This window comes from Gymnoscopelus braueri (assembly GCF_963280865.1).
Source record: "Gymnoscopelus braueri genome assembly, chromosome: 24".
In the NCBI taxonomy this organism is placed as follows: domain Eukaryota; kingdom Metazoa; phylum Chordata; class Actinopteri; order Myctophiformes; family Myctophidae; genus Gymnoscopelus; species Gymnoscopelus braueri.
The window spans coordinates 6794851-6812328 of record NC_137626.1 but is presented as its reverse complement, the minus strand read 5'-3'; the positions used below and the strand labels follow the sequence as shown (position 1 = coordinate 6812328).

General features: G+C 39.0%; 1 protein-coding gene across 9 annotated transcripts in view; it reads left to right on the top strand.

Annotated features, from left to right (window-relative positions):
* Positions 1-220: 220 nt before the first annotated feature.
* Positions 221-17478, top strand: part of LOC308080417 (protein NLRC3-like) — a 56675-nt gene continuing 39417 nt past the window's right edge. For 7 of the 9 annotated variants that reach the window (XM_080422276.1, XM_080422274.1, XM_080422278.1 and 4 more), the window contains exons 1-3: positions 12252-12313; positions 14938-14960; positions 16299-16367. In XM_080422276.1, coding sequence (XP_080278402.1) covers positions 16311-16367 — 57 coding nt within the window. In that variant the 5' untranslated portion in view covers positions 12252-12313; positions 14938-14960; positions 16299-16310. Of the gene's footprint in view, positions 347-1405; positions 1514-9435; positions 9488-12251; positions 12314-14937; positions 14961-16298; positions 16368-17478 lie in introns of those variants that run through there. The other 2 variants (XM_080422275.1, XM_080422271.1) reach the window with 2 other exon arrangements.

Here is a 17478-nt window from a genome sequence, read left to right as displayed (position 1 = left end):
GCTCATGGAAGCAACATTTGTCATTGGGCATCCAGGTGTCAATCAACTATATAGTCAACCTAGCAGGTTCTGACAGGGGGCGGGACTAAATAGGGGGAAGGAAGACAGTCTGAGAGTGAGAGAAACAGGTGAAAACAGATGTTCAATAATGTGGTTAATGAAGAGCCAGGGATTAAATATCAGTGTGGATATATCAGTATGTTTGTGTGTTTGGAGCTGGGTTTTCACTCAGTATTTCTACCATAACCAGCTGACGTTAATAATAACAAGATGGGCTGTGGCTGGTCAACTAACACACTAGGCTGGAGGAGAAGAGAGTGTGTGAGACATTTAAACACGTTTCTGAGTGAGTATGGACGCTCTCTGAGAACTGTGATGACATGGACCTTTAGTTAAAGGATAGGACCTTTATAGCCCTAGAAGGCTGTGATACATTTCACTGACACAGGAGGGCATAGGAGTGATCTATGGCTTTGTATATGGAATACATGGAATGAATGTAATGTCACAGCCATATGGATAGGACCTTTATAGTGTTGTGGTGTCAGACAGACAGACAGACAGACAGACAGACAGGTATGTGTTCTCCACAACACAGACAGACAGGTGGGTACTGGCAGTGGTGGAAGAAGTACTCAGATATTTTACTTAAGTAGAAGTAGCAATACCACGATATAAAAATACTCTGTTAGAAGTAAAAGGCCTGTGTTCAAAATGTTACTTGAGTAAAAGTACCAAAGTATTGGCATAAAAATATACTTAAAGTACCAAAAGTAAAAGTACTATTAAATGTTTGAAAATAGCAGATCTACAAGCTCACAACGCGTCGCATTGCAACTTGTTGTTAGAATTGGAAAATTGGAATTGAAAATTGAAAATACTAAATATAGTAAACATACCTAAATTGTACTTAAGTACAGTACTTGAGTAAATGTACTAAGTTACTTTACACCATTGGGTACACAGTACCCACCTGTCTGTCTGTGAGCTGGATAACCCCTCCAGCTCACAGACAGACAGGTGGGCACTGGGTTCTCCAGCAATATATATATATATTATTAATATAATATATAATGATTGGCCTATTTTGGCCATAGTATAGTATTTATTTTGATTATTGGTATCATTCATTTCTTCGTATATTTAAGTTATTTGCCATAATTATTATGCATTTTTTGTTCACAAAGCCTAAAAGCTACATTCCAATGTTCAATGGAAAAAGACAATTCAATTTTTAATCGCATTTATTTGTAAGACATTTAATGGTCAAGTGTAATTTCATGATGGTGACAGCCCTACTAGTGATCTGAACTGATCTAGGATCTGATCCTTAGACTCCTTACTATTGGTTGATTGTAACCGTTGTAAACACTGTGTTTCTCTCTCTCCACCCCCTGCCACTCAGGTTGAAGAGTGCATCGCTGCATGACAGGCTGACATCTCACAGTGGATGTCTTGTCTTCTCACCACCTCAAGCTGAACACGGACAAGACTGAGCTTCTCTTCTTCCCATGTAAGTCCTGGCCCACGCAGGATCTAACTATTTCCATAGACAACTCCCTGGTGACTTCTGTTCCAACGGCCAAGAGCCTTGGTGTTGTCCTGGACCAGGGGTGATGCAGCTTTGATGATGGAGAGGGCCACTGTATTTCCACACTCACTCACTCACTCCAGAGGGCCACATTACATATACTGTCGGGCTATTGTCACACAAAAGTATCAAAAATAGCCGATGTGCGACGCGTTTTGAGCTTGTAGATCTGCTATTTTTGCTACTTTTTTAATTGGAATCCTGATAATTTTTTGGGTAATTTTGAATTTGAATCCTGAAAAGTTACATTTTTATTTAATTTCAAATGCATTTAGTTATACTTATGTTAACTTTATGAACTTAAATACAAATACATTGGACATTAAAAAGACAATATAATTTTAATACTAGTCATTAAGCTACTAATATAGACTGAAGTAATTAAAGTGGGTCATGTTTGCATGTTTGGAATTGTAACAGCTGAAATCAATAATATATCAGTATTCTGAATATTGACCTGCGGGCCTCATTAAGTGAAGGTGGGGGCCGCATGTGGCCCCCGGGCCGCCAGTTGCCCATGTATGTCCTGGACAGTCAGCTCTCATTCAAGGCACACTTTGCAGCGGCCACTCCATCCTGTGGGTTTACACACCATAACATTCCTCACCCAGGAGTCAGCCCAGCTCCTTATCCAGATCTCAGTCATATCAAAACTTGACTACTTTAACTCCTTACTTACTGGCCTACCGGCATGTGCACTTAAAGGACAACTTTGTTTTGTTTTTTACAACAAGGGTTATTTTATTAGTTTGTAATGATAATAATTAAAAGATGAGTGTTAAAAAAAAAATCATGTATTGCTTTCTATCGTTTTTTTTTAATGATTTAGTGATTTTTAACTGGGGGGCGGGGGCATTCGATACCATTGGTAATAGTCATGAACGCAGCCTCCGATTTCCGTGAAACTTTGTACGCACATCCCCACTATAGGCCAAGGAAGAAATGCCACCCTACATTTTTCAAATCAGCCTCATGGTGGCGCTTTAACTGGCTGATTCACGTTTTGGCCTATAAATAGGCCTATAAATAGGCCAAAACGTGAATCTGCCTGTTACAACGTTTTGTACATAATGTAGTTTCTTGAGAACCTTGGTGGTGGCACCGTATAGGAGGCTGTTGCAGTAGTGGTCTCCTGATAGATGTTTTTTAAGGCCAATTTTGAAAGAAACCATTGTTACAAATCCTTTAATGGATGCTGTCTCTCAGGTCATTCCACATGTTGGTGGCAGAGCAGTAGAATGAGAACGTTCACATGTTTGTTCTATATTTGGTTGATACCAGATCATGGTCCCTCTAGTGTTGTGGCTGTGAGTGTCACTCACTTTGGGGAAGTAGTTAGACAGATTATGAGGGAATTGAGGGCACTGTCCCTTTAAATATCTTAAATGCCAATCCCAGGCATTGATATTTGCTTAATCCTGTCTTCTACCCTGAGCCATCCCACACTAGCAAAGTGTGTGTGAATTAGGTGGGTCATGTGCTTTAGGCCGAGAAGTAGTCGTATCAGTTTGTTTTGGGAGGTTCTGAAGCTTAGTTTTTAGTGACATTGAGATGCTGGACAACCAAGAGGTTCAAGCATGATAAAATGGCATTGAATGAGGGCTCCAGCTAGAGTCTTGAGATCACTTTTGTTGACAATAGAGGAAATCCTGCCCAAAAATCGTGTTCTTTGATTGACTTTCTTGATCACTTTTGATACAAATTTTCACCCGTCAGTTTGTTGTCAAGAATACTGCCCAAATAGGTAACCTCTTCTTTCCTTGAGATTACTATATCGGCAACTCTGACTCTTGAAATAATTTGTATTACTAAGGGTATGTTTGGACCTGAAAAGAATGGATTCTGTGTGTGATACACACTCTGTACTTGGTCTGTTCTTTTCTCCCTCGACACCAAATGTTTTTGCCAAAAATCGCTGTGCCGCGCTATGAGCTTGTAGATCTGCTATTTTTGAAAAATCCCTGGCACAAAATATTTTTTAGATGGGGGGGGGTCCGCAGCCAAATACATATCATTTTGGGGGTCCTTGACATGAAAAAGTTGTAGAGCCACTGGAGTACATACAGTATCCCTTTTTACAGTTCAGAATGTTCAATGATAAAGGGAACAGGACTAAAGAAAAGATGACATTGACAAGAGGACATTGTTTTTATCATTGTTCAGCAAGTCCCATCTTGAGCTTATAGGCAGACCGAAAATATGGAATATTAAAATCCATATTTTGGTGCATATTCCAATATACCAATAACATGATTAAAAAGGGAATATACCATTTAAATATTAATACATATGACATTTACATTGACAATTCACCACCATCATATTATTTTACAATATTTACAATTTACACACTTATCCAGAGTGATGTATAATAAAGCACAAAGATTATTGAACACATACACGTTTAAAACATTGAAAATGTTAGTTTTATAGCAATATAAAGCTCTGTAAGATGAATGTACTGTGTTGTTTTCCATCAGAATGACACCATTTATTCTCTGTTGACACACTGTAGGCTATATTCACTTTTTCATGAACAGACAGAAGAGTGTAAAGCTCATAAAATGAGTCCAGAGGATACATGCAGTTACACTGACAATCACCCAGACCAATACAATGTTGATCTGAGAGAGATTACAATGGAACCAGAATGACCATTTTACAGTTCAAAATGAGCTTGTAGATCTGCTACTGTTGAGTTTGAATCCTGAAAAGTAACAGTTTTGGAGATATGAGGTTTCCACCAGACAGACGGTTTGTAGAATCAGCCTCAGGTCTAAATGGGTTCAAATAGAAACCCAACCATAGACTCTCTAGAACAGGCTTGTTGAACTCATTTTAGGGTCTGGGCTGCATTGTGTGAAAAGTGACCTGATGAGGGCCGTGACCAGTTAAAGCTCACTTGCGTTCACTTACACAGTTGTCACTTGGCTTTGTTTTTCAGCCTGTTATCTCAGTCACTGCTATTAACAACAGTAGCCTATGTCACTTTACACATTTTGTTCATTATTAAGAATAGCTACTTAAATTATTGACTTTGATTATTTGTATTACAGTTGTAGGCTACGAGACATTTGGTATGAGAGGTGAAAAAAAGCCCCAATAACCCATTTAGACCTGAGGCCCATTCTAAAAACGCCTTCTAAAACCTAACCTAAGTTTTCTGAAAACGTCCAAATTCTTACTGAAAAAACTAATAAAAACTAATGAGACACAGAGGTGGCTCCCGGATTGAAAGGTATAACAACGTATAGGTTACAACAGGTCTAAACGGGATGAACCATTTGAAAATAGAACAATTCAATTTCAAATACTGTCCACTATCACTACAACTTTGTAAATTGGCCCCAACCTTATTTATGTAGGCCTGAGTGCTTCCAATTATCGAACTCAGTCTTTTTTTTATTGAAGTGATGAAGTAAGGAAAATATCAATGAATCACAATAATATGATTGCATATTATGTGATGATGCATGTGTGTTATTCTAGAGTCTAGAATATCACACATGCAGCTATAAGACAATGTTTGAGGGCTTTGAGTTTTGCTGAAACTATAACTTTCTGTTAATATTCATAAGATGTTAATATTCATAAGATGTTAATATTCATAAGATGTTAATATTCATAAGAGGTCCCACTTGCCTTTCAGTTGATCTAAGCAGGATATAGTCAGTCTGTTGTACAACATAAATTAATAGTCAGTATAAATGCAGGCCTCACATGAGACAGTGATGTTCCATTTGGTTTATATTTTTAGCTGTACATAGTAGGAGTAATACGATTACCACATTACCATATAGCTACAGTTTTGACTGACTGAAAATAAATAAAACTGAATATTCATACATAGATTTATGTTCCTCTCAGTGTAATGTGTTATAAAAAATATACAAATATACATGTTTTACTATAGCCTACATTATAACTTCTAGTTTCTGCCTGGTAGAAAAGCATTTCTCGCTCCACGGGCTACACACACACACACACATACACACACACACACACACACACACACACGCACACGTGCACGGAGCTTCTGTGAAAGGATGTGGCTGACAAATATGACTCACTTCCTCTTTCCATCTCTCTCTAGCATGTGGTCTCAAGACTCGTGCATCAATAATCACACAATGTTCATGCCTACTCTTCATTATAAGTAATGATAAGATAATAGATCAGCAGTCCTACTCTGATACGCTTATTACATCATTTGTGATTTCATAATGACCTGTTTTCATGTTCTATATCATTTTGTTACATTTTATTACATTTTATTACATTTATATTTTATAACAGGCATACAGTACAACTACTGAAATACAGTTTGATTTTACTGACATCACACTGAGAGGAAAATAAACCACACAGTATTGTGTTATCTCTCTCACGCACGCACGCACGCACGCACGCACGCACGCACGCACGCACGCACGCACGCACGCGCACAGCCACACAGTAAACGTATAATATCTCTTTAAAGATTGTGCACGTTTCATCCTACTTCCACATTCTTTGAAAACACTCAAAGTTCAATAAATAGCTCACAGTGTCGGGTCATGTGGGTCTATCTATGTGTAGAGTATAAAGTATAAAGAATGCAAGAAAGAAAGAAAGAAAGAAAGGAAGCCAGCAGGAGAGAAGCTGCTTCCTCTTACATGTAGAGAAGAGGAAGTGCATTCTGCACGCTAACAGGAACTGAGAGAGAGAGGTTAGTTTCAACATTCTGTAGGAGGGGAAAACATGGGTGACTCAGCAGGAGGGACAATCTAGCTGGCTATAGAATAGATCATTTAAGGACAGTAATGGTGTTTTAACTCTTACAGAAAGACTGGAAGCCACACAGGATGACACAAACCTGAAAGAAAGAGAGACAGACAGAGAGAGATGCTTTTTTTGTATACTATTTAAATAGTTTTGGGAAAAATGCTGCTAATTGTCCCAAAAGTGACTACAAGAGTTTGCTGCTATTTCTCAAAAAAATCTTTATACCCTTTGATAGCAACATAACTTGCGACAGCAGACGTGTGTGTGTGTGTGTGTGTGTGTGTGTGTGTGTGTGTGTGTGTGTGTGTGTGTGTGTGTGTGTGTGTGTGTGTGTGTGTGTGTGTGTGTGTGTGTGTGTGTGTGTGTGTGTGTGTGTGTGTGTGTGCGTGCGTGTGTGCCATGTGAACACACAAGCATGTCTGTGGGCTCACATTGCCATGGCAACCACAGGACAGGACAGGACAGGAGACACAGAGAGCCAAGTTTGCATGTCTGTACACCGTTAATGTGGGCATCAGAAGTTACTCTGATATACAGTATGTCTGTACACCTCTCAGTTAATGTGGGCATCAGAAGTTACTCTGATATACAGTATGTCTGTACACCTCTCAGTCAATGTGGGCATCAGAAGTTATACTGATGCCCACAGGCCCAGACTCCACTTTAGCCCATAGCACTTGTCCTAGCCTGGATGACCATGCAGTCTTATGCAAAGGTTAAAATGGAAATTAGATAGCATATTATTTAGACAGATTTTTGGTTAATTTGTTGACCTGGCACCCTTCATTTTGTATAGTTTCAATGTATATATTATTTATTTTTTGATATTATAATGTTTAGACTGATGATAGTTTATTAATTTACATATGATCCTGACCTATATTACTGAGGCACTACACTGTTTCCTCTGCATTTGATGTATTACCTTGTGTTTACCTTGTTCTCTCTGGATTAAGACCATCTGTTAAATGCCTAAATTGTAGATTGTATGTATGTCTATATGTATGTCTGTCTGTCTGCTTGGAAACACCTGGCTCAGGCTGTTCTTGTCTCTTTGTGTTCTGCTGTTTGTTGAATCCTGTGTCATCTCTGTTTCTAACCACATACACTCCCTCTCTGTGCTCCATATTGTGACAATGAGGAAGAATTATACTATATTGTTACTATGGTTGTTTAGGCTATACACAAATCCACGGAGCGCTGCCCTGTAGGTGGCGCAACCATTGCTGCTGTGTCAGACTCAGTCAGCTGCTGCTGCGGTGTCAGTCAGCTGCAGTCACTGACTGCTCACTTTACTCTTTTACATGCTTTTTACTAACTTTTACTATCACTAACTTTACAAAGAGAAAATCGTGACGAACCACCTACGTCAGGTGCCAGTAGGCTAGTTTATGGCTGCTCTGCTAACGTCAACAGACGGACAGGACCACAGTAGCAGCTGACTGACACCACAGCAATGATTGCGCCACCCACAGTGCAGCGCTCTGTGGATTTGTGTATATCTAACCTTTATCTAACCTTCACTTATAGTACTTATAATGCCTTATGATATGACATGATATTTTGTAGTTTTTACGGGCCAAGATGTCTCTGCTAGGCCTGATAGCTATTGTTTTGAATGGAGAACAGAATGGTGGATTTTCATGAGACAACTGTAATGTTGTCCAATCTGTATGGTAGAGCATGTTAATACAATATAACTTATACACTTGAGGTGGTTGTATTTGGTCTCCCTGCTCTGCTTTTGAGACATTTAGATCGTGTCAAAGGTCACGTCTCACCTAGACACAAGATTCAATTTATCCCCTGAGCAAGCAGGCCGGCTCTATTAGCTCAATGGTAAAAATGTCGGCACTTGTGCAGGAAACCTTGTTCATATCCGGGGTAGAAGAGGAGTTACATAGTGCAGCTTTAAGTTCATAGGTGGCCTCTGTGGTTGTTTACCTATCATCACTGATTCACTGATAGTGACAAATCAACATGTTAGAAAAGGTTCCCCTAGAGCAGTGGTTTTTAACCTTTTTCGCATCAAGGACCCCCAAATTCACACATATTAGCCCACGGACCCCCCATATGAAAAGATATGCCAGGGACTCAAGCATTTTGATTTCTTGGGGGTCCCAATCTACACTGTATCATCATGATTAGTGTTCATTTAACTCTGAGAGTGTACAAATGGAACCAAATGGACCCGTTAGGGTCCATTTGGTTCCATTTGTACACTCTCAGAGTTACAGAGTACAGACAAATAAGGGTCAATTTGGTTCCTAACTATTAATTTGGCTGGGGACCCCCTGGAACCCCCTCAAGGACCACTGGTTGAAAACCACTGCCCTAGAGGGTCATTAGTCTAGGGAAAGATAAGGGAGCGCTTGTTTTTATGTATGTACTGTATATGTTACTGTCATGTGTTTTAACTTATTAACTGTGAGTGGACTTCAATGGAAATAAGTCTCAGGACTTCATTGTTTCATCCTCGAACTGCTGTATCCATGTGTTTTTATTGCTTTTCAAATAAATCAAATTAATTCCAAAGTTAATTACTGAACCATTCATAATTCATAAATAACAACCTTAGGATATCATTGTGTCATTCAACTCATTCGAGGCTGTATTGTCTATTCATTTGGGTAAACAAGAGCACATCTACAGTGTGTGTGTGTTGCTGAGAGACGAGGGTGTATTTGGTAGCTTGACGTTGAATTCAACAACAATGGTAGTTGTGTTTGTTTGTATTTTGTTCTTGATATGATCAGACGTGATGCCTGCAGTGAAACACATTGTTGATAAACTGCAGCTCAGGCTGAAATGTAAGCTTTGATTGACATTCATTAACCATACATACCACTTGTATCATTTTATACATGTGGAACATCCGTTACTATTACTGCAGTGTACAAACATGTTGAATAGTGTGTTTTTGACAACAACACATAAACATTTAAATATGAAGAGCTCAACAACTAAATGTAAACTGACATGCAGTGTCAGCATAGAGCAGTTTGACGTCACAGATGTTTTTCTAGTTGAGTTTGAGGAAGAGAAAACGCCCTCAGATGAACTCAGACACTCGACATTGATGGATGTGAAGAAGCAGCGTCTTTTCTTTCAGCGTCTCCTCTGCAGATGAAGGTAAAAAGTCTCTTTGACCAAAGGTGACTCTCCACCAAACAGACTACTTCAGACTACAACAGAGAGACAGAAAGAGAGAGAGATACCTGTTTTTATACTATTTAAATAGTTTTGGGGAAAATGCTGCTAATTGTCCCAAAAGTGACTACAAGAGTTTGCTGCTATTTCTCAAAAAATCTTTATACCCTTTGATAGCAACATAACTTGAGAACAGATGAGCAGACGTTTATGAAACTTGGCAAGGAAGTGTGTGTGTGTGTGTGTGTGTGTGTGTGTGTGTGTGTGTGTGTGTGTGTGTGTGTGTGTGTGTGTGTGTGTGTGTGTGTGTGTGTGTGTGTGTGTGTGTGTGTGTGTGTGTGTGTGTGTGTGTGTGTGTGTGTGTGTGTGTGTGTGTGTGTGTGTGTGAACACACGAGCATGTCTGTGGGCTCACATTGCCATGGCAACCACAGCACAGTACAGGAGACACAGAGAGCCAAGTTTGCATGTCTGTACACTGTTAGTGTGGGCATCAGAAGTTACTCTGATGTCTGTACACCTCTCAGTTAATGTGGGCATCAGAAGTTACTCTGATATACAGTATGTCTGTACACCTCTCAGTCAATGTGGGCATCAGAAGTTACACTGATGCCCACAGGCCCAGACTCCACTTTAGCCCATAGCACTTGTCCTGGCCTGGATGACCATGCAGTCTTATGCAAAGGTTAAAATGGAAATTAGATAGCATATTATTTAGACAGATTTTTGGTTAATTTGTTGACCTGGCACCCTTCATTTTGTATAGTTTCAATGTATATATTATTTATTTTTTGATATTATAATGTTTAGACTGATGATAGTTTATTAATTTACATATGATCCTGACCTAGATTACTGAGGCACTACACTGTCTCCTCTGCATTTGATGTATTACCTTGTGTTTACCTTGTTCTCTCTGGATTAAGACCATCTGTTAAATGCCTAAATTGTAGATTGTATGTATGTATGTATGTATGTCTGCTTGGAAACACCTGGCTCAGGCTGTTCTTGTCTCTTTGTTTTCTGCTGTTTGTTGAATCCTGTGTCATCTCTGTTTCTAACCACATACACTCCCTCTCTGTGCTCCATATTGTGACAATGAGGAAGAATTATACTATATTGTTACTATGGTTGTTTAGGCTATACACAAATCCATGGAGCGCTGCCCTGTAGGTGGCGCAACCATTGCTGCGGTGTCAGACTCAGTCAGCTGCTGCTGCGGTGTCAGTCAGCTGCTGTCACTGACTGCTCAATTTACTCTTTTACCTGCTTTTTACTGACTTTTACTAACACTAACTTTACAAAGAGAAGATTGTGACGAACCACCTCCATCAGGTGCCGTTAGGCTAGAATGGCTGCTCTGCTAATGTCAACAGACGGACAGAACCACAGCAGCAGCTGACTGACACCACAGCAATGATTGCGCCACCCACAGTGCAGCGCTCTGTGGATTTGTGTATATCTAACATTTAACTAACCTTCACTTATAGTACTTATAATGCCTTATGATATGACATGATATTTTGTAGTTTTTACAGGCCAAGATGTCTCCGCTAGGCCTGATAGCTATTGTTTTGAATGGAGAACAGAATGGTGGATTTTCATGAGACAACTGTAATGTTGTCCAATCTGTATGGTAGAGCAAAGAGCATGTTAATACAATATAACTTATACAATTGAGGTGGTTGTATTTGGTCTCCCTGCTCTGCTTTTGAGACATTTAGATCGTGTCAAAGGTCATGTCTCACCTAGACACATGATCTGACACAGATTTTGACCTGATGGTCAAGATTCAATTTATCCCCTGAGCAAGCAGGCCGGCTCTATTAGCTCAATGGTAAAAATGTCGGCACTTGTGCAGGAAACCTCGTTCATATCCGGGGTAGAAGAGGAGTTACATAGAGCAGCTTTAAGTTCATAGGTGGCCTCTGTGGTTGTTTACCTATCATCACTGATTCACTGATAGTGACAAATCAACATGTTAGAAAAGGTTCCCCTATAGAGGGTCATTAGTCTAGGGAAAGATAAGGGAGCACTTGTTTTTATGTACATACTGTATATGTTACTGTCATGTGTTTTGTATTGTAATGTATTTTTAACTTATTAACTGTTAACTGTGAGAGGACCTCAATGGAAATAAGTCTCAGGACTTTATTTTGTCATCCTCGAACTGCTGTATCCATGTGTTTTTATTGTTTATCAAATACAATCTATTCCAAAGTGAATTATTCAACAATTCATAAATAACAACCTTAGGATATCATTGTGTCATTCAACTCATTCGAGGCTGTATTATTCATTTGGGTAAACAAGAGCACATCTACAGTGTGTGTGTGTTGCTGAGAGAAGAGGGTGCATTTGGTAGCTTGACGTTGAATTCATCAACAATGGTAGTTGTACTTGTTTGAATTTTGTTCTTGATATGATCAGACGTGATGCCTGCAGTGAAACACATTGCTGATAAACTGCAGCTCAGGCTGAAATGGAAGCTTTGATTGACATTCATTAAGCATACATACCACTTGTATCATTTTATACATGTGGAACATCCGTTACTATAGCGGTACATGTGTACATACATGTTGAATATTGTGTTTTTGACAATAATACATAAACATTTAAATATGAAGAGCTCAACAACTAAATGTAAACTGACATGCAGTGTCAGCATAGAGCAGTTTGACGTCACAGATGTTTTTCTAGTTGAGTTTGAGGAAGAGAAAACACCCTCAGATGAACTCAGACACTCGACATTGGTGGATGTGAAGAAGCAGCGTCTTTTCTTTCAGCGTCTCCTGTGCAGATGAAGGTAAAAAGTCTCTTTGACTAAAGGTGGCTCTCTGCAAACAGACTACAACAGACTACAACAGACTACAACAGATTGGTAGTCTGTTGGCAAAAGTTGGCATTTAATTCAGCAAAAGCAGTCGGCCGAAGCGCACATTGTTGTCTGGTGAATTCACCTTGTTGCCTTAAGAGCTGGTAGGCTGGCCAGTGTTGCCAGGTCTGTTTTTATAAGCGACTTTGGGCTTGTTTTCCTGTAAGTTGCTTGTAAATATTCATAGTTGCAGGCTGCTTTTGTTTGGGCTTCTTTCTGAAGTGTAGTTGCTTATTTGGGCTTGCTTTTCTTTTTGAAAATAGCTGATTTAATAGGGCTCAAGTGGTGAAACTGGTCGCTTCTTTTGAGCTTGTTTTCATCGACCTTGTCGCTTGTTTATCTCACAAAAGCCTGAGTAGACGTTAAAAAGACATGTTTGAAAGTTAAATATCCCTTGAAGTCTTTACACTGGCTCCCCGTAGGTAAGTAAAATAATACAATTTCAAAAATATTACTGTTGATCTATAAAGCAGTGAATGGTCTTCTAGGGCCAGAATCTCTGACCTTGTACGATATCATGAAATATCCAGAGCTCTCAGGTCATCAGGAAAGGTCTGCTTTCTGTCCCTATAGAATCAAAATGAAGCATGGAGAAGCAGTGTTTTTATGCACCATATATCTGGAACAAACTCCAGAAAACTGCATGTCTGCTACAACTCTATTTTTTTATTGTGTTTGCAATGATCCTTCTGCACAGTAAATGTTACTCTTATGTTTGTCCCACTACTTTGATCTTACTATTTTATATTGTGTTTTTGCTCTGTGTCCTGAATAGGTGTTTTCTATTAAGGACATTTTATGTTTAACGTCTTTGTCTTCTTTTCCTTCTTTTTACTGAATTTAATGTCCTTTTATTACGTGTTTTCTTTGTTTAATGTTTTGTGTAAAGCACGTTGAATTGCCTTGTTGATGAAATGTGCTACAAATACATTAGCCTTGCCTTGCTTACAGACTAGATGCTTTCATGGTGTTTAATTGAAACACAAAGTGTGTTGTGGAGCTGTGTGTGTCAGTAGTGTAGACCAGTGGTTCTCAACCTGTGGGTCGGGACCCCCAGGGGGTCCCCAGTCCCCACATGATTTTGGGTGGGTCTCCAGATGATTAGCTTTATGTGCAACATTGTTTTCTCACTCAACAGTAAACAAACCAACATACAGTATTATTGTATACAGGGTATCTGCACAATTCTGGATTTTTAAGACCTTTTTACTACCTCTAAAATAAGACAAATAAATACAAATAAGACCATTACTGCGTCAAAAGTAGTCAACAAACTATACTATAAAAACTGGTCAAACATTGGCCAAATTGTCAAATAATATAAGAAAGAGGCAAACATTTAGAAAAAAGCTGATTTACATGCTCAATTCCCTGCAGTTGTGAGCTTGTAGATCTGCCATTTTCACAATATTTATCTCTGGAACCGAGTCAAAGAAAATGTAATGCCTCAACTACAATTCTAAGTGATTTTCAGGGTGGGGGGTCCCAGTTCAAATATGATTATTTTGGGGGCTCCCCAGTTCAAATATGAGTATGTTGGGGGGTCACGGCCTGAAAAGGTGGAGAACCACTGCTCTAGACCAGGGGTGTTCAACGTTTTTCAGCCCGAGGACCCCTGAGAGACAGATGAAGCAGGGACCCCCCACTACGATTGTATAAGATTGTGTTGCTGATAAAAAAAAAATAGATTTCATAGATATCTTCATACACTTGTTTGACAGAAACTATCATCAGTGTTGGATTCATGTCTATGTGTATTTTCAAACATTTAACCACTTAAACCCTCGATACATAGAAACCTTGACCGTTGTCTCTGTACTTGATCTGCTCTTTTTTCCATTTACACCAAGCCTCTTTGCCGAAAATAGCCGATCTACAAGCTCACAATAAGTCTAGATCATTGGGCTTGTAGATCTGCTATTTTGGGGCAAATGGTCCCCCCAGGATAAGGATGCTCAAGTGGTAAAAAAAAAAAAAAGGAAACAAAAGTTCCTATCACACAAAGATTTGGCGGCCCCCCTGTAGTAGCTCTGAGGGCCCCCTAGGGGTCCCGGACGCACTGTTGAAGACCCCTGCTGTAGATTATTATCTGCAAAACCTGTTCTAATAATACTTCAAATGACTTGTGGCTTATCAGTACAGGGTGGTGTGATTGTAGTGGCTGATGGAGAAACAGACAATTCTCTTACTAACATGTTCTTGTTTTCATTTGATGTGCCTTTAAATGTACAGTATAGTATAGTCTGGTAAAGCTGTGGCTGTTCCTTTAATAAAGAACAATCAGTTTGTTTCTGCAAACAGTAACATTTTAAATTATGGATTTGATATTTGATGATTTGATGAGTAGGTGAAGCGTATGTCATTGTATAGTACAAACAATAATTACATGTATGTCCCTTTTAGTTGTTGCATGGGGAATTTGCCACAGTACATTTGCACACATGTGGAATGTGTGTGTACATATATTAAATTAATTGTATTATCACTTCTAACAGTTTTGTTTGAACTTATAGATAAACATGTATATAATACTGTTTATTTTTCTTTGTTTTCAGTGATGGCCAGCTAGAAACACCAGGTAACAATAGATTGATACTAAACCACCTTGGTGAGTCATGCATCTACGTCACAGAGTCTGACAGCTTCAATGAGTTTATCAGAGAAACATTTCATTCATTAAGTGAACAAAACACCCTCAACCTCCCCAGTAACACTGTTCTATCTTTTCCCTATGAATCTTTGTTATTGTATGTGGTTAATGTGCACCCTCTAGTGGACTCATTGTACAACTACACCACCTGATCTCTGATTTATCTGCTGTAGAGTTTTAAACTGATTCATCGTCTCAGAACTGGACTCACCACTTAGCTAGGTTTGACTCCATTGTATTTTATCCACGTTTAATACAGGCTGGATGTAGAAAATAAAGCACTTGTTACCAGTACAGAGTTTCAATTGTTTCCAGTGGTGGAAAGTAACTAAGTACATTTACTTAAGTACTGTACTTAAGTAAAATTTTGAGGTATTAGTACTTTACTTGAGTATATCCAATTTCCAATACTTTTACTTCTACTCCACTACATCTCTGATCCAAATATTGTACTTTTACTCCACTACAATTATTTGAAAACTTTGGATTATTATTACAAAACATACATTAACCACTTCAGACCTATATGCATTTCGGCCATTTGAAAATAGCCGATATACAAGCTCACAATGCGTCACGACGCATTGGGAGCTTGTAGATCTGCTATTTTCAAAAGATTTGTGTACGTTTCAAAACTTGAAATGGGACATTCTGCATAATGAGTACTTTTACTTTTGGTACTTGAAGTACATTGTCATGCCAATTCCTTATGTACTTTTACTCAAGTACATTTTAAATTCTGGACTTTTACTTGTAACAGAGTATTTCTATATTGTAGTATTGATACTTTTACTTAAGTAAAACATTTGAGTACTTTTTCCACCACTGATTGTTTCAAGTCTTTAAAGTTCTTTGTTAATCTGTTCTCTGGCCTTCATGACAGCAGTGGATATAATAAGGTCTTCTATCCTGACCACACTTTTTGGTCCTGAAAGTCATGTGATGCCTGTTGATTGTTGATTATTTTGAAAAGTGCAATACTAAGCATTAGTCATGTAAAACTGTAAAACTCTCTCCCACACTGTCCCACAATCCCGGTGGGACTATACCACTTAGTTCACCAGTGCCACCTTGTTGTCAAAAGCACTTATGCCCTATATTATACTTTAAACACACACACACACACACACACACACACACACACACACACACACACACACACACACACACACACACACACACACACACACACACACACACACACACACACACACACACACAGAGAGAGAGTTTCTTCAATACTGAAATCAACACCTCTTTCAACAGCAGTGTAAAGAGATGGAGTCCAGAGTGGATGATGGTGATGGTGGAGAAACAAAAGGTTCCTCAGAGCAGGTAAACAGCTTCAACCTTTGTCCTCAGACAGCTTTCAGATGACCACACACATCATGACTGTAGGTTTACTGCCTTTGTTTTACATATACAGTATGTACATGAATTAAAACTGAAAAGTCATATGATGCCTGTCCAGATTACAATAGTAGTTTGAAAAAGAAAACATGAAATTAATACCTTAATTATGCATTATATTATGTAAAAAAAAATGAAAATGAATTATTTCAGGAATTTAAAATGTGTAATGTGTATTCCTTATTCAAACTCTGTAAACTGTTTTAATCTCAGCCAATACATTGTTTTAAAGTGAGCTTTGTTTTGAAAATAGCAATAATATGCATTAGTCATGTAAAGCCACATTCTCATATGAACAGTGGAAAATGTCCGTGGAATCAGGTCGGGACATTGTCCGGAGTTGTCCTTTCACACATGTAACATGCAACAGGAGAATGTCCGTTTCATATTAGTTCACTTAAGGTTAATACTCTGTTTGATAAGGTGAGGGGCGGGGTCTGGGTAGTAGACGCACACATTAGCTACTCCCACTTAAATGTAACAGTGTGAGGGAGATGTGCAGGGGCGCAGCCATGGGTGGGCCTCGGCCCACCCATTAGCTAAAAAAAATATATATATATCATTTATTTTTTGATAATAAATCGGTAAAATCAGGCAAAAATAAGAATTAAATAACATAACATAACCCTAACCTAACCCTAACCCTAAAACCGAAATAAAGTAACCAAAAAATATATATATAATAAATCCGCCCAAAAACCGCACGCGCTGCGCGTGCGTGCATGCGTGCCCACCCGCTCCTGCGTAGGCCCAGCCTATGATAGCGTTCTGGCTGCGCCACTGGCTCATTGTCTACAATTAGGCTACGGCAGTAGTAAAGAGACGTTTATGTTCGATCGGTGAATATTTCCAACTCGAACGCTAATTAAAAGCAGAATGATTTAACTGGTTTTCAGTTTTCTCTCTCCAAACACCTCGGGAGGAGGGGAGGCTCCACCCGTCGTAGTCTCACGTGGCCAGACTGTTGCCTCCCACAGTTTTCAAATGCTTCTGGTCATACAGTCTGGAGCACGGATGCGCTGATCATGAACAAGCG